The sequence below is a fragment of the Lineus longissimus genome, chromosome 1 (genome assembly GCF_910592395.1).
Source record: "Lineus longissimus chromosome 1, tnLinLong1.2, whole genome shotgun sequence".
Lineage (NCBI taxonomy): Eukaryota > Metazoa > Nemertea > Pilidiophora > Heteronemertea > Lineidae > Lineus > Lineus longissimus.
Window position 1 is genome coordinate 16,517,786 of NC_088308.1, and position 18,618 is coordinate 16,536,403.

Sequence of the window (18,618 nt, forward strand, 5' to 3'; positions counted from 1 at the left end):
GTAAATTGGCCATTTTGGGAAATTGTAATTGCTTGGACCTACATCAAACCTAACACTACATTACACAATACCATGATCTTTATCCATCTACCTCCACATGAGGTGAGCACAATGGCCCTGGCCATTTCATCTCATGGTCTCATCGAAAAGTAAAGCATACCATTGGAAAGAAAAAGTCTTCCAAAAGTTAGCAGAAGAATCTTCCGAAAATGTATTTTCCAATGAGATGAATTGGCATGTTAACTTTTTTGTAAATGATCGATGTTCCCAATCAAGTGTATAGATCTATAGTATGGCTCTGACTTTGGCTCTACGGAAAGAACAGTTAACTCCCTTTGACTGTGAGATTTCATGCAGATTGAGTTGATTTCAAAAAGGTAGAGGACCTGTAAAAACATGTAAAATGTTCATTGTTTGATTTATGGCAGTGATGTCTTAATGTTGGTACAATCGGGTAGTACTTTATTCCCATTGTCAATGATGTTGTTTTTTGGCTCATAATATTGTCTATCGGTCTGTCAACAATGGTGGCTATTTACTTACTCTTGAATCTAGAAAGTTGAAACTTTGTGTGTGGATGTCTTATGACCACTTAATTTGACATACCAAAAATTATCGCACTTTGACTTACCTTCTGGGATACGGGCAACCATCTTTAATAACCGTATTTTGTCAATATCATATGAAAACTGATGGCAGTGTATTCCTAATACTAGTATCTAATTTGTGCCAAAATCTGTCAAAATAATCTTAATCACCATGAAAATTTGAAATGCCAATCTCGATCTCCACTGTGTTCATATCCACTTTTAATATTTGTTGCCAAATCACAGGGGGGCTAAAATTGTGAAGTTTTATTCGACTCTAGTCATATTGTGTTTGGAGAGAATGTTAGTACTGGTTTCAGTGTAATATCTTTAATCAAGTGATATTGCCCAACTTTGTGATCATATTGCAATGGTACTTTTCATCCATTTTGTCCAATATAGAAAAAATAATATCTCTTGTGGGTGTATACATAAATTCAAAATGTACATGTATAAAAAATGGTAAGCATGTATTTTATCAAGAAGTCTTGATACACTGATTTATATGATATAGGACACATTCTTTTTTTAAGATATATGGAGAAAAAAAAACTATATTCTGGGGGGGGGGGGGGTCTAGGCGAGGAAAGGACAAAATTACCCGTGTAATGAAGAGATTAATATTGCACATATTATCACTGTTATTGATATTCATTCATATACATGTACATTACCTTGTTATAATTTATATCCATAGGTGGACATTAAATTGTATGTTGTTTAGTACAAGGTGTTTTGTGATATAAATCTTTTTTTGTTATTTGAATTGTTATGCTGTCAAGCAAATACTTGAAACTGACATGGGCCAATGAATTTCTATTCAGAGAGGGAGCGCAATTTGTGTATTTATACTTATGTATACATTCCATTGCTTTTATTACAGTGATATGGGGGGGTGGGGTGGAAGCATTGGTACTTACTGTTGTAATACACTATGATTCAAACTATGTGATATGTGGTAGTACACTGCAGTTGATGTTTCTTATTGAATAAATTTTAAATTGTTGTTAAAATTAAAATACTCTTTTCTTCCTGTTGTGGACAGACTATAGATTCAGCTGGATGTCTTGTGGCGTCTCCATCTAGGTGAGGGCAGGATGGAAGTGACTAAAGTAACTAGACTGGCGTCCAATGGCATGCTTGTTTTGACTGTTGGATACAAAAATGCAGCAGAATCATGTTTTCCTGCCCCAAAATACGGCCCACGGATATTACCACCAAGGAATAGTAATGGCAACAACAACTCTCAGAAATAGTAAAAATTTAACTATTTATGTGGTTCTACAGCAGTAGAGGAGTGTTCAACCAAAACCACCAGGAATAGTTAACTATCAAAAATAACTATCAAAAACAGTAAAATAATTACTATTTAATTGTAGAAAAAGTTACCATTTATTTGGTTAAACATCTTAACTACTTTGAAGTAGTAAAAATTACTACTTCTATGTGGGTGCAATATTAATCCATTAAATAGTAACAATTTTACTATTAATGATAAAATAGTTCTTAGAGTGTATGGGGTCCTGCATTCCTAGGACGTCCATTCCTTTTACACCTGTCCTACACACGATATGTAGACCCTGGCGTATAGACCACCCTGCAATGTTGACTGGTTTCACTAATAGGTGTCCGGCTTTAATTATCTATATTGAACCGTTGGCGTGATTACACAAGCAAGCTGATTAGTCCCATTTAGACGGTGCGGGTTCGATCCGGATCGAGACCACTTGCCTCATGGAATGCTGTCGACAATTCACATAGTATCATACCGTCTTAAAGCACACATCAATACAGTATTTAAGAAATTAGCAGGCAGTTGAATTACATGTAATTAGGAATAGCATATAGCACGCAGTATAAGTTCAGTTGTCTTAACTGCGATGTGCAACTCGCCAAAATACCCGCATAAATGTGACGTATGCAGTCCGCAACCCGACCAGCCGCTGAGCCAGACAGAAGCACACTCATTTTTTATTCTGATGAGGTCCACGCCAAATGACGTAGCGGTATAATTAAATAGATGGTTCCTCTCTGTGTCATATTTATCACATTCCAGAAGGAAATGGTATTCGTCTTCAACACTATTCTTATCATAATTTCGGCAAATTCTATCTTTCAGTGGTATACCCCTGTATCGTCCGTGTTCGATATTGAGCGGAAAAGTTCCATTTCGCATTCTTGCAAGGATTGACCTTTTCGCTCTACTTAGCGGCGTAACCACATAACCATCCACACTAAAATCCTTTTCAATAACTTGTACGTACGCAACTTTGGCATGTCAGCCCGCCGGTTTTGTCAATCAGCAATATATATACCTAGTCAAAAGCGCATCCTGAATTTTCGACAGCAATGCCTTCCTATCACTTTTAGAAAATTTCCTATTTACCTGTGTATTATCATTATATAAATCTATCATACCACACTTGTCTACTAATTGTATGCCTGGGGTGACCCTCGATCTAGGATGAATAACTTATATGCATTCTCAGTGTTAAAACGAGCTACTCTATACTGTCTTTTTATAACATGCAAAGTTTCTGGCCAGCTACTCTGTCATTGTCATGCATTTGATAAAGCACAGTGTTCATATCCAGCATGTATGTGTTTGTCAAATATACGTGTTTATACGTTGTTATCGGGGATCAAAAATGAGCGACTTTGTGTCAATGACGTATCTTTATTCATGCCGACTTATCAGTCCTGAAGTCCCCTCCTTTCACCGCCGATAACTCCCGCCAGGTAATCTGTCGGACACACCATCATAAACGGGTGACCAATCAAATTGCTCGACACAAAGTAATTAAATGACGGCCTGAATTGAGAGTGCCAACCTCCGGATCAAGTTACCGTTCTTCTATACAACATGCATTGTGCATTTGGGTCACTTGAGCATCCCTGGAACCGTTACTCATTGAACACCTGGTCTTCAATTATGATGGCTTTCAGTGCGTGTCTCGTGCGACAACCACGAGTGAGTGTTGTCCAATTCAGTAGCGATTTCGGCTATCTTTTTCCTCTTTGCGTTCCTATCGTGGTACAGAGGGTATTAATAAATAGAGAAACAGAGAAACGAAGAAATCGAGAACTTCCCATATCGAGTAGTTAGGCCTTAAAACCTATGTCTATAATGTACGGCGTGAAATTTAATGCTATTTGGCATGCTATTTTTGGCTCAACCCATGAGGGAGAAACACTGTAGCCGGGCACAGAAGGCCCTTCTGGTATGCTAATTCCACATTGCAGACAGAGTGATTGTGCATTTCTGGAGGTGTATAATATGTCCAGTGCAGAAGTTAAGACCGTTTATTTACTGGTTGGATAGGAGAATGAAACCATTCAGTTATTAAGAGAAGTGTCAGTAAAATGGTTCCCATCTGCGTCCCTTCTCAAAACACCGATGTACACCTGGCACGGCGAAGTTGCACCCCCACTTCATATCTCATTTCAGCCTTGTTGAGTATTCAGCATAGTCCAGTCTTAATTAGCAAAGTCTGTATTTTAGATCTACCCGGTGTAACAGTAGATCGTAGTCCGACGTGAGAAATAAAGCATTTCATCTCCGATATTCTCGACTCTGTTGCCCTGCCAGACGCTACCCGCCTTACGAAACAAGCCTCGTCCCCAGGACCAAACAAGCAGGAGGGACGAGGTTACCAGGTCTAAAATTGCCCAACGAAAGTCTTGGTTGATTGGTTTTTAGTGGTTGTTTTCTTGGTTTTAATAACCTAATACACAGTCAAAACTGTCCAAGCTAGGTCAGGATTTGCTACATGGCTATACGCCCCTTAATTGTTTTGAATTGATGCTACTTCATTTTGAACAAAACAAAATGGCTGTTGGCACACAAGTACTGATTTTGTGTAGCAATGCATTGGGAGACGAGGCCTAACTAGTCGATGGGGGAAGTTCTCGATTTCTTCGTTTCTCTGTTTCTCTGTTTATTAATACCCGGTACAGAGGGGACTTGACGTTGAAAAGACATTCTTGCGCCCCCCAAAGATCACAAAATCTTGATGTTTTTTTCTAAATCCCACGTAGCCATCTTCCTGTCCCATCTCTAAAAATTGAACAAGTTCAATTAAGCTGTCCACAGCTTTCCATAGGCTTTCCACAGGGGAAAACATGCCCACAAAGGTCACTGAGTGCTGACGGCCGATCAGGGGGGAGTTATCGGCGGTGAAGGATGGATATACGCACAACGACGGTGGATCGGCATGATCTTTATTGGGAATAAGCAAAAAAACCAATATCATGAAGTAAAATGGCCTTTTCGACCAAACCAATTTTACCAAAACCTGCTCCATGTTTACATCCATATATGCAATTTATCCAATTATATTGATCTTGGTATCCGGTTTGCATAATGACTATAGATGCATTCACAGGCACATGAAGATAAAAACGTCAGCCCAATTGACAACACTCATCTAATAATAGATCAGTAAGAACTATTTTTATGTACCTGTGATGCATTTTGACAATAAGGGTCCTTTGCAGCGCGCTATTTAGGGAGACAACACAAATCGAGTCATGTCTTGTCACGTATTTCCAAATTTATGAATGCTCTCAATGCTCAGGGGAAGAAGTTGCCGTTTTCGTAACTTCCTGGCTTCGACTATTTCGGCGATTGTGTTGTAGGTCTTAGCCCGGTGGGATTCCCAGTTGACCGAGTTTTGAAGATTCGCCTGCATTTCTTCTTCCATTGGATAGGGTATTTCCTGAAAATATCGAGAGAGAAGATTGTCATGTCTGTTTCGTTTAATCCTAATCAGATTGTGGAAATGGTGAATATCTGCGAAAAGAACACTACAGAACAGAATGGCAGGTGATAATAAGATCGTTACAGGACGATAGTGTCACCAGAAAAAACACTTCCGATTTCTAAATCGACGAGAATATAATGTTAGACAGCCAAGCTATTTGACTATTTTTCCGAGCACTTTCAACGTCTACTGTCAGTATCCGACCCATGTTTAGCTGCAAATGCATTTTAGTGAAGTATAACACTGACTGTCACACAGAATGTGATGCATTTCAAGCATGCGGCGCAATGGCACGTTGATAGTAGAAAAAATCGCTCAATCTTGGGACACTCAAAACTGGTACACCATATTGACATACTGTTCGGTGTCGATGCTATTTTGCTGGTGACGTCTTACAAAAGGCATATAATATTTGTAATATGTAACAGCACCGACAGAGTACTAGTAGTGGTTATCATTGTTTGGACGCAAAAACTTTGACTGAATCTCCACATATTAGTTCATAAACTTGGTTAAATAACATACTGGCTTTTAAACTCACCCCTCTCCTTAGATCCCGCATGATCATATCGTTTGAGTGCTCCTTGAAAAACTTCTTCGAGATCATGATGCATTCTGCGCCATTGCTGACAATGCTGAGGCTCGTTTGCTCCCGGAACACCATCTGGCCCACGCCCTGAAAAAATTTTTTTTTTTTATTAAAGAGGTATCAACGCGACTCTAACTTTCCGTTCACGAGCCGTAATGCCATGCTCTCTGTTTAAGTATGGAATTGTTCATTGATCTCTTTCAAACCGACCTCCGTGTTCAGGACACCTGTTCAATGACATTTGTCAGCCCCAGTGTCCGTATTAGAAGTTATACTCTCCAGTACCACGATAACGTTATAACCACCATCAGTATGCTATTCCACCAAACGAAAAGATCTTTAGTCATGCTAATGTGAGCATGAGCTTTATTTTGAACCATTTTAAGTCAACGTTGTCAGAGCGTTGTTTTGGGTTTTTTTGATGGTTCGATTGCGAACCACCATCTGTGCTTGGTAATTAGTTTTTACTCCTCTATAGTCCCATGTATGCATCTGCGTGAACAAATTAGTTCTCATGTTTGTAACGTCCAAAAAGATAATGCTATTCTGCTTAGATCCCTCAGATTAATCTCAGCTTGACGCAAGGGCCCAAAGCGCCGCATAGCGGTAAAAAAGCGAAGATGGCGAAACATTTATAACGGGTCACCGTCACTTATTATTGGACTTATAGCGCATTTACGGGGTTGCAACTATTTTGCTTTATAGTGTCACCAGGAAAGAAAAGCATGCGACCTAACGCCGATCTATTTGTATAAAGTGATAATTGGAAGGTATATAGTAGGAAATATCAATAAAATAATCATTCCATGTCGTCTTTTGAGGGCATTTTTGATTGTAAAAAATATATGTGTACGTTACCGGAGTCTCTGCAATGATAATTTTATCACAGCAGTCTCGCGCAAGTAGAAGTTCTTTACCTATTAGTTCTTCACTTATTAGTCTCAATGTCTGGCGCAAAGCCATACGTTTTCCATTACGATTTCACTACGATGTTTGACAAGAAGGAGCAGTGCGCGAGATATGCTAATGAGCAGACTTCCCTCGCTTGAGTTTCGGAAGAATGTTCCATATCGCGCTAAGCTGACCACTGCTGACCATGACAGGCGTGCATTGGACTGGTACAGGTTGGAACTGAACATTGAATATGCTGGTGGTGACGCTTTCTGATGAGAAGTTGGTCGTGACTGATGCAGTATCCTTGGACTTGTCCACAGCATCGTTCAATCATTGCTCTCTGAGCTGCCTTGATTCTGTACTTACTCAAATACTGAGACCAAATGCCTGTTGACTGTGCTTTAAGAGAGACTGGCGCCATGCCTAGTCTCACTTAAAGCACAGTCAACAGACACCAACCCCCTCAGACTCAGAAACCACAAACGCCCAACACTTCCTGCTACCTTAATACTTCTGGATTCGCCCACTTGAATTTACTAATAGCCGCTATAACCTGCTGAATAAATGATTTATTTAATACCCATTTTGTTCCATACATCGCCGATGTATAGCGTAGTAATCTTATATTGAGTCGGTTGTCTGCTTGTGGAGGTCAAGCTGTCAATACGCGATGTGAATGTACACATTTTAGCTTGCTGGCGCCATCAAATGCTACACTTTTTCACAGCAGCATCGCATTAAAGGGAACTGAAACCACCAAGCCAGTTCGTATGACCTCGTTTTCATTTCCCGCGTATCGGGTGATCAGAACAAGGCATGAATGAAACATGGCGCCTAGCTGTCAATCATTGAGTGACGTCACTACTATGGAATTTACTACGAAAACTCATGAATGAAAGATCGCATGACTCACGTGATTCTCACATGATTCTCAATAATAACAAATTGAACTGCGCATGCTCGGGCACTGGGGGCGGAGCTACAAATCTGAACTCGAATAGGAAGTTGGAAGTTTGACTTTCTCGGGCGGTGAAAGTCGAAAAGTTGAATAAATCGCTCGGCGGTTCCAGTTCCCTTTAACAGTGATATTCGCCTTTCACCTTGATTTGGTGGATTAGCAACTTGATTTTTGCAGATATTCAACATTTAGTCGCCAAAAAATCCGCGCCGTCTAAATTGTTGGTGCTGCCGCATATCGATAGCCAATTGAGTTCGCGAGTAAGCGTGGCGGGAATTTCGAATCACCTGATTTGGTGCGCCACACAGTTGAATTACAATAAATACAGTACTGTATGCATTTCGCTGGCCACCACCAGGAGATCAAAATAGGGCTATATTTGTCATTATATATGTTCTAGCAATAAGCCATCATAGATCAATTCGCAATTGCATCCCTAAGCTTCATAGGCCTACTGAATGCGGACAATTCCTATGGGACTGATCATGCGTCTATTTCCCCAGTCATCCTAGAACATGTATAATGATGAATATAGGCCTATTTTGATCTCCTGGTGGTGGCCAGCTAATTCAATGCATACAGTATGTGTGTCGGTAATTTCTCCTGAACGCTGCTACCTAGTATATAGATTTACAATGAAAACATCTACGACAGGTTCCTCTGATGATACCACATCACATTTCAACAATTCCTGCCCAGATTGCCCCCATCATATGCGCAAAAAACTCAGTCCCTGCCCTGCCCACAATTCGAACCACCCCTTCAGTCTTTTTAAAGACTGCTTGTTTTTGGGTTGCCCGTGGTCATTTTCAAAGCAAACGTCACAGATGAGGGTGTAATGGACTGCCTCGTTAGCAAAACTATCCGTTCCAAAAGCAAACTCGTTTAGTTCGTAAATTATAACTGACTCACAAAATACTGCCCTCTCTCAAGGACTTGGACCACGATGAATGTTGGATGGAGATCAGCCTCCGTGGCCTTTTCACGTCCGAATGGCAAGATTGTTGGTTTGTTGTCGAGGTCGTCTGCTAAAGTCTTGCGTCCGAGCGTGTCGTCACCTTTTTTTACTTTTGCTTCTAGTGCCTGTAAGTTCTCTGAAAGGACAACGATGGCTTCCTAAATCTAATTTGTACCAGGTAATCAGCCAAAATGAACGTTCGTGCCGACTGATAATAAAGGCTCTGCCCCACTACGAGTGGCTCAGAATTATTTTCCCTTGCACAATAGAAATCTATTGTGTATCCATTGTGTGAGGGAAAATAATTCTGTAGATAGGCGATAATTGTGACATTGTTCCAAATGGGTAAAGAACTTACACACTTAGCGCCCAGGGAGATTTTAAACTCGCGGCCCCTGGTTTACAAGATCAGTTCACTAACCCCTGAGCAATGGAGGCGTCTAAGCCCAAATCAACTCTAACAGAGATTTGTCGACAGTCTATTCAATGATTGCTGAATAATCACACAGACACTGGAGTACCCAAATCAGCCTATGAAGTCAGCATGCAGAAATGATGATGAAAATGATATTAACAAGCCTGTCAGTGTCGGTAGTTCACACTTGTTGACCAGTATATTAATCATTTGCAGTGCAAATAATGAAGGCATTCACAATGTATGAGAACGAACTTATCCTTGAAGGTCCATTTAGTGATTTCTATAGTGTTTTGATTTTGTCTTTTTACACGACCGTTAGCTAACCTTAAACCTTTTCCAGTCATTCATCGTATACCCTAAGTGCACTTATCCGTCAGACATGCTATGAAAAACCTCAACATTTGTCACAAAAAGTAAGTACAAACTTACTACTCATCTTCTTCCTTTCCTTCTTCCATTTGGAGACAGGCTTTTTTCGCTTACCAGTCGAGAGGAACGCACCCTGAAGAAAATACTATATTGGTCAGGATGTTAGTCAAGATGCCATTCAGCTCCGATCGGGACACCCACATGCCTTTGGATTGCTAAAGATAGGAAAGCAGGGGTAATGTTTGTGAGGTCATTCGCACAGGTTAGGCAGTTATGGTTACACCACACTACTGACGCCATAACATAGAATGCTAGCTCGTTTTTCTATATAACGAAATAAATATTAAAAAGAATTTTAAAGACCTTCACGACATGTTCTCGTAGACATTTACCTATGTGTGCGCTCAGCTTTACAAAGTTACTCTAAGAGTTTGACGTCGAGGGCCTTTTACTCCCAACTCAGAGACAGAACTCAGCGATGTGTGCAAGGGGAGGAGCATGCAACTGATAAACGTATTCGAGGATAATTGAGTGATGGGGAGGGGAGCTTTGAATATACATTTTGTACGGTAACTGTATGTTTACAGTAGCATGTAATATGGTAAATAAAATACTCCGAATAAAAACGCTGATACCACCACACTGAGTAATGACAAATAAATGTCAATACATGTACATGTATGTGATTATAATTTTTTTTGTGTTGATGAATGACGTGTAGAGGTCAAATACCTCATGACAGCACAATCGCGCGTCGATTTCACCTATGAATATAGGAGTGTTTTGGTCGTTGATGAATTGTATTATTAAATAACAGTGGGAGAAATGACAAAGCGGTGTTTGGTGAGACAGCCATGGGTTAGGGCCAGCGAGAATCTGCTTCCGACACATTTTATGCCAACCCAAGAGGTTATGGTTCTCACCAAAACCTCTATGGTCATATCGAGGCAAATACATAATCCACTTTAAAATGAATCATTGTTGTAGGTGTTATAGAGTATTCTAAAATACCTTGGTACCGTAAAGTCAACTTTTAAATGGAAAATGCATAAGCCTCGTTCTGAGAGTGGAGTGTTTTGGACACGCAACCAAGATGCTCTACCAAAGTTCCCTCGGGTTGCACTAAAATGTGGAAACCATGCACACGTCACCCCGTACGGAATTTCAGCTCACTTCAGAAGTTTGAGGCTCTCAAAACACTGCTTCAAACACAAATCAGCCAAGGAAGCATCAACCACCCTAAGTTTTTTAATGAGCACTACACATATTTGCCGAGAAAAACGCTCCAAATAGCCCATTTGCGCGGATTTTAGCATCACTTGAGCGAGCCGATGCGGACTTCCTATGCGCGCTGTACAAAATGTACATGTCTCATTTTCTGTAACGTTGCCGTAACATAATGTAAACAACGGCGCTACTGGCGCTCCGGGCCGGCGATGGATGGAATTTGCCAAATTCGCACATATTCAAGTTATTTTCGTGGCCTATCTTTTTAAGTTAGAGGTATTTTAGAATAGAAATTGAACCCTCGGCGGAGGACCTTGGTTGAGTTACCAAGACACTCTCGGGTGGAGCTAAAATTTCGTCCAAACCCTCGCCTATAGCTCCACCCTCGAGTGTCTTGGTAACTCAACCAAGGTTCAATTCCTTAAATGAACAAACCTTGGTAGTTTTTGTTATTAGGGGATTCTCTTCAAATAAGATTTCATCTTCCTCGGACAGCTCATCCAAGACAACATCCGGACTCTTGTCTGGGTCGGGTTCGGGTTCCTGTGCCACTTTCTCAATAGACGGCAGCACTGCATGGCGTTGATGACGTAATTCCCTGAATTGTTGTACTCGTTGTTCTATGATCGTGTCGTAATCTATGGTTCCCAGTCTCTCTCGGCGGTCGTGGATACCAGGCAGTGATTTTTCCTAAAGGAAGGGTTAAAACATCACATCAGAGATTTCCGACAATAGAAATTGGGGAGACTTCCGGTAGCTTTGTCCAATCAAAAACTGTATTTCGACAAATGAATTACTACAAAGTGTTAGACATAACTTCTTTCACGAAATAATGTGCTGAGGACATTGGTACGACGCCCGCTGGCAGCACGTTCCGATGCTGTCGGCTTAGTTGGCCACCAACTTGCAGGGTGTACAATTCAGCCCCTTTTCTCGACTGGCGCCGGACACTGAGACTGGAAATTGTAAGAGTGTGTCACATACGCAAACTCTGCCTGGCCCGTTCATTAGGATACTAGTGACAATATAATAGGCCGAAACATGATTTACTTTTGTACTAGCACATGTTTCTGCATGAACGTCGTCCGCCACCCTTTAACATCATCTTTCATTAGGATGTCATTCCTATTCTCTCTATTTCTACTTTCTTACCATTTGTCTCTCCAATTCATAAAGAGTTCGCGGCAGTCTGTCGGGTGATTTTTTCGGAAGTTGTTTTTTCTTCTCAGTATCCCTTGGACTGTCATCTAAAACAGGAGCATTAACAACAAAAAACTCGTGAAAGATGGCGACCTTGTTCTGTTAGGGATCGATCAAGAAGTAAGAGTTATAATGGCACAACTTCGGTTCTTAGGGAGAGACGGGTCAGGTAGCCGTGTTATTGGCCCCCACACGGGATGTCCGCTCTTGCTGAATGCTAAAATCACCCTAGCTATAATTTCGGGACAATTTCCACAGTTTAGATGGGTGCCACATTGATACTTTATTTTCATTCCGTTACTCAACAGCCAGAACGACAAAATGTCGATATAAGCTAAAAGCTTCTCAACAAAGTATGAGCGCCTACCGTCGTCTGTGTTCACCTCCACTCTCTCGTGTAAGTTCGGCCGAACTTGTTTCAGTTTCTTCATCACTGACAGACTTCCCTGCCAAGAAAAAAATGTAAAATTTGAAATTCTAATGGTTTTTTTCACCTTTTGCATCGACAATTACAAAGCAGTGACTACGATATTAACTTTAAGGTCGATAAAATTTCATTACTCCAATCTTGACACACAAGGCTCCGAGATCACAAATTTCAAGTCCCACGCTAAGTCACTTGAACGCGCTAAGACTGCATTTTATCAAGGTGGAAATCGGACGTATAGGGGTAAGATGCAGAACTCAAGCCACTACATCTTACAGGGTCCAGGACGGGGTTAAAGTGTCTACCGCAGTTGATATCAAAGCAAACTTCAATTTTGTTATAAAAAAGCAGGCTACCTAGTCACCTGATACGACACAGTTGCATGAGTGGTGTTAAAAAGCAAACATGAATTTACTCTGTCACGTGGCTGATAATTGAGGCAATCGATAGATTCGGGTGTTTAAGCATCAATTTGGATGGGTGCAACGTCCAACCTAGCAGAAAAACCTAGTCGAAAGATCGTACCGTCGTATCGCAAGTCAGATATCGTGCAAGTAACATATGTTACGATAATCCCGTACACCATACATCATGTACATGTACAGTGATTAGTGTAAAGGAGAGCAAAATGTTGATTACTCACTGATTTCACTATGTATATCCAATCAGAGTAGTTACTATCCCTAACAAGCACTTGGCCACGACTGGAAGAAAAACAGAATTGTAACGTAAAAATGAAATGGCCAGGGCCATTGTGCTCACCTCATGTGGAGGAAAGATGGATAAAGAGCATGGTATTGTGTCATGTAGTGTTAGGTTTGAGGTAGGTCCAAGCAATTACAATTTCCCCACAATGGCCAATTTGCAGTACATTCGACCTCTGTGACCTTGAAAAGTAGGTCAAATCAAAGAAGACCCGGGTGACACATTGAATGGTTGTTAGAATTAGATGTACCTATGATATGAAATTGGTGCCAATCGGGCAAGTCATTACTAGGAATAATGGCATTTTGATGAATTTAGGATTTGGCCCCCTCCCTGGAGGCCAAACGGCAAATCAGATCGCATCAAACTTCGGTACCTGAGATCACCTGACCAAGGGGTACATGTGTACTTAATTTGTGATCAATAGTCATTACAGTTAAGAAACGTGCCATAGTTACGGCCTGACGGCGAATTTACGCCATTTGACCTCTGTGACCTTGACAAGAAGGTCAAACTAAAAACCTGTGTGACATATACTGTATGGTGGTTAGATGTACCCATGATATCAAATTGGTGGCAATCGGGCAAGAAGTTAAGGAATAATCACATTTTTAAGGTTTTTGGATTTTGCCCCCTGGTGGTCAAGTGGTGAATTATATTGGACCAAACTTTGGTCCCTGAGATCACCTGACTAAGGGGTAAATGTGTACCAAATTTGGTATCAATAGTCAGTGCAGTTTAGAAACGTGCCATCGTTACATCCTAACGGCCAATTTACACCATTTGACCTCTGTGACCTTGAAAAGGAGGTCAAATCAAAAACCCGGAGGATATATGATGCACCTTTGCTAGAAGTACCTACCATATTTTTTTCAAAATTCCCCGACTATTATTAAGGGAGATATTGCATATTTTCACTTTTAACGTTTGGCCCCCTGGTGGCCAAACCATAAAACGAATCGGACCAAAACTTAGTCTTCAAGATGTCATTACATAAGGGTACATGTGTACCAAGTTTCAACTCAATAGCTCTAACAGTTACGAAACGTGCCCTGCTAACGGACGACGGACGACGACGGACGACGACGACGACGACGACGACGACGACGACGACGGACGACGGACGCCACGGTATGGGATAAGCTCACCTCTGCTAAGAGGTGAGCTAATGAACCTTGGGGAGAAAACGAATAGCATTATTTTACCAACTGGTGCTTTTTAGAAAACAACCATTGTTTCTAATGAATAAGTCTATTAAAACAACCAAGAGAAAGAATATTCATTATGACGCCGGTATACATATAGATAACATGGATAATTCAAATTCAAGATTGTAGCCCTTTTTTCATTTACAACGCGTCAGCCAACCTCAAAATCATATTTTGAATGGAAATACACGGACCGAGGTCCTTTTCATACAACCTGACTGTATGAGAAGCAAAAATCAAGCCAATTCCTACTTGAAGTAGTGAAAGAGACACTTCCTCGGTTCATCGCTGAGTCTTTCCAATGGCCAGTTTTTCATGAACGAGATATTCTTGAGGAATTTCAGGTGGTCCGGGTCAAGCACGTTCTTCAATCCACCATCCATGAAGATGTCTTCGAAATCCTACAAAGAATACAAAGTATTTTGTAAAAAGGATGTGTTAGCAGAGAGTTTTGGCGCTTGTGGGCCAACCGTCCCTACCTCAAGGGTTGACCATAGGTACCAACATTTTGGTCGGAACTTGAAATTCTGAAGCAATAAGAACTCCTTCTAAATGAAGTGAATGCCAATTTTAACCTCGACGGTTGTTCTCTGAAAACATAGAACAGACTCCCATCCTTGAAATTGGCATCCACGTTTCGAAGGAGTTCTAATTGCTTTAGGATTTCAAGCACTTGTGAAATATCTTAGAGATGGTATAACCGACTTACAGCAGACTTCCATATAGCTGTAGTTGCATGTTCATTCCACACTTATATACATGTAGTGGTTCCACAATTAACTGTTGGTAATGCCAATGCTCGCTTTCAACTGATATGCAAAATCATTTTTTTACAACAGAGTTCAATATAACTTGCTTCTGCCCATTCGTTGCTTACCACAACTGATAAACAGAGTAATTCCACAACAGACTTCAGCATATCTGTTGGTTGTCCATCCCTCGCTTACCTCAACATTTATTCGTTGTTTAATTTGTGATGTTTTAGAATAGAAATCGATATCTCACCAAACCGCGGGGGTCGAGCTAAAATGTAGACCGCCGGGATTGAAATCGAGGCGTAGAGTCAACTAATACTCCAGTTCGGTATCAATTCCTCAAGTATAATTTTCAGTATAACTGTTGCTTGCCTATCCCTCGCATACATCAACTGTATGTAATTCCAATATAACTGTTGCTTATGCCCACCGTCGCTTACCTCAACTGTTACACAGAGTAATTCCATAACTGACTTCAATTCCCGCTGCTGGCCCACTCCTCGCTTTCCTCAACTGATAATATCAGTTATACTGATAATACAGTTATATATCATCAGTTGAGGAAAAGCGGGAACACTGTGTATCAGTGATAGTAATAGTAATTCCACAACAGACTCCATTATGACTACGGCTTGTCTATATTTCACCTAACTCATCGGCACACAGAGTAATTCCACAACAGACTTCAATCCTTGTTGCTGGCCCACTCCCCGCTTTTCCTCAACTGATATGCAGTGTTGTCCACAATTGACAGACTTCATTATGACTGATGTTTGTCCATATTTTGCTCACCTCAACTGATATACAGAGTAATTCCACAACAGACTTAAAGAAAATTGTTGCTGGTCCATTCTTCACTTCCCTCAACTGATCAGTAATTCCACAACAGGCTTAAAAAACTGTTCCTTGTCCATCCTTCACTTCCCTCAACTGATATACAGAGTAAGTCCACAACAGACTTCAATCCCTGTTGCTGGGCCACTCACCGCTTTCCTCAACTGATATAGAGAGTAAGTCCACAACAGACTTCAATAATGACTACCGCTTGTCCATTCTTTACCTACCTCGACTGAAATACAGAATAGTTCCACAGCAGACTTCAATATGATTACTGCTTGTCTATATTTCACCTACCTCATCGACACACAGAGTTATTCCATAACAGACTTCAATCCCTGTTGCTGGGCCACTCCCTGCTTTTCCTCAACTGATATACAGAGTAAATCCACAACAGACTTCAATAATGACTGCTGCTTGTCCGTCCTTCACCTACCTCTACTGAAATACAGAATAGATCCACAGCAGACTTCAATAAGATTACTGCTTGTCTATATTTCACCTACCTCATCGACACACAGAGTAATTCCACAACAGACTTCAATCCCTGTTGCTGGGCCACTCCCCGCTTTTCCTCAACTGACATACAGAGTAAATCCACAACAGACTTTAATAATGACTGCTGCTTGTCCGTCCTTCACCTACCTCTACTGAAATACAGAATAGATCCACAGCAGACTTCAATATGATTACTGCTTGTCTATATTTCACCTACCTCATCGACACACAGAGTTATTCCACAACAGACTTCAATCCCTGTTGCTGGGCCACTCCCCGCTTTTCCTCAATTGATATACAGAGTAAATCCACAACAGACTTCAATAATGACTGCTGCTTGTCCGTCCTTCACCTACCTCTACTGAAATACAGAATAGATCCACAGCATACTTCAATATGATTACTGCTTGTCTATATTTCACCTACCTCATCGACACACAGAGTAATTCCACAACAGACTTCAATCCCTGTTGCTGGGCCACTGCCCGCTTTTCCTCAACTGGCATACAGAGTAAATCCACAACAGACTTCAATAATGACTGCTGCTTGTCCGTCCTTCACCTACCTCTACGGAAATACAGAATAGATCCACAGCAGACTTCAATAAGATTGCTGCTTGTCTATATTTCACCTACCTCAACTGAGATACAGAGTAGTTCTACAGCACTCTTCGAGATAACTGTTGCTTGTCGTATGCTCCGCGTTACTAATGCCAACTCCTGCAGGAAACCAAGAAACATTTTTTTAGCAGTTGAGCGTTGATTGAACGAACAGTTCAATATGGAGTGATCTAAATAAGCTGGAGAGTCTATTCGGAACAATGCGTTCAAACCACGTCATTACATTAAATTGACATTAGATATTCAATACGCAGCCTATTGCGTTATAAATCATATTGGTGTGGTAGAGATATTGACTCTTTGGTAGTTGTGGCAATCAGTGTAGTTTTTACTGGTGATGGACTGAGGTAATACAGCAATTTGTTAATTGGATGACCATACATTGATCAGCAACGGCGGATACGATACTTGGTAGCTTGAAAGCCCCGAAATATGACATAACCCAACAGGCATTTTATCAATTAGTTTGTTCAGTGCATGTACGTAATAATCAACACATGATGTAACGTCTGATATGTTTTTTGCCTGCTTTAAACGTTCAACAAAACGTCGCCAAGGCTTGAGTTATCGGGCGAGCCACCTTGCCAGGCATTACACTTTTAGAAATGATTCGAAGGTTGTTGAGCTCTTGGGAATGCTTAATGGCTTTTCGACCAACACTGCACCCCTTGGAGGTTTTCGGTAAGATTATCAAAAACAACTAATTGATTTTGCAATTCCAAAAACACAAAGCTTTGGGGTTTTTTCGCTGAAAAATCTCTACGGGTAAGCTATATTTGTGTCGGCTAAAAGGTTTTTCAAAAATCTCCAAAACCTATATTTCTACGATATCATCTCATGAAACAAAACTAAACTCGTCTTTCGATGTCGATTAAATATGTATATATCATAGGCTATAACTACACTGCCTGACTGCAGCCAATACATTTATGCAATCATTGAGAACGGTCAGCGGCTATAATTTGGCTATTTTTTTACATGAAAATGGCGTTTTTGGCTGATTTGAGGGTCAGGGGTGTGAAATAGGGCCCAAAACAAGATCTTTTTAATCAAAAAAAAACGTCTTCCCATTTTAGCTTGTGTTAGAATAACTTACCCCGAACTCCATTCCCCTATGGAGGAAGCATATCGTCCGCGCTACTTGAGCCTCCTTGTCGTATACTGTCACCACAACTAGTAATAAGAAGAAAAAAAACAGTCATAAATTTCACTGCATGTTGAAATATAGAATTTGTTTGCAAGTGTTAAATATTTGATCCATTCGACATAGATTTCCATTGCAAATTTTATTTCACAATATTCGATCAAATTGTTCACATGAAATCTAAACGTTTTTAAACTGGTTGTAAAAGATACGGCTAGCATGGCTAACTGTTATGGTTCTGTCTCTCCTTCATATTTGGAATGATGATAAATGGTAAACAGTAAAATTTATAGCAAGGAAACAGCCCAACGAGGTGCCCTGTCATCTTCAGCAAATTAGTTTATTATTACATGTAGGATTGATAAAAATCGCAAATATTATAACCCAGCCTACCCAGAACACTTTCTGGAGAACCAAGAGCAGTCACAAGCTTGCGCACACGATGTCATTTCAGGCCAGTT

The 18,618-nt window shown here is 40.6% G+C and overlaps 1 protein-coding gene across 6 annotated transcripts in view; it reads right to left on the reverse strand.

Moving 5' to 3' along the window:
• Nucleotides 1–4,701: 4,701 nt before the first annotated feature.
• Nucleotides 4,702–18,618, reverse strand: part of LOC135488914 (uncharacterized) — a 35,087-nt gene continuing 21,170 nt past the window's right edge. For 3 of the 6 annotated variants that reach the window (XM_064773849.1, XM_064773869.1, XM_064773896.1), the window contains 11 exons: nucleotides 18,110–18,186; nucleotides 17,029–17,112; nucleotides 14,556–14,704; nucleotides 13,034–13,094; nucleotides 12,331–12,409; nucleotides 11,916–12,010; nucleotides 11,199–11,453; nucleotides 9,597–9,669; nucleotides 8,704–8,885; nucleotides 5,892–6,026; nucleotides 4,704–5,305 (listed from right to left, as the gene is read on the reverse strand). In XM_064773849.1, the coding sequence (XP_064629919.1) occupies nucleotides 5,126–5,305; nucleotides 5,892–6,026; nucleotides 8,704–8,885; nucleotides 9,597–9,669; nucleotides 11,199–11,453; nucleotides 11,916–12,010; nucleotides 12,331–12,409; nucleotides 13,034–13,094; nucleotides 14,556–14,704; nucleotides 17,029–17,112; nucleotides 18,110–18,186 (1,370 nt within the window). In that variant the 3' untranslated portion in view covers nucleotides 4,704–5,125. Of the gene's footprint in view, nucleotides 5,306–5,891; nucleotides 6,027–8,703; nucleotides 8,886–9,596; nucleotides 9,670–11,198; nucleotides 11,454–11,915; nucleotides 12,011–12,330; nucleotides 12,410–13,033; nucleotides 13,095–14,555; nucleotides 14,705–17,028; nucleotides 17,113–18,109; nucleotides 18,187–18,618 lie in introns of all 6 variants that reach the window. The other 3 variants (XM_064773859.1, XM_064773879.1, XM_064773888.1) reach the window with 2 other exon arrangements.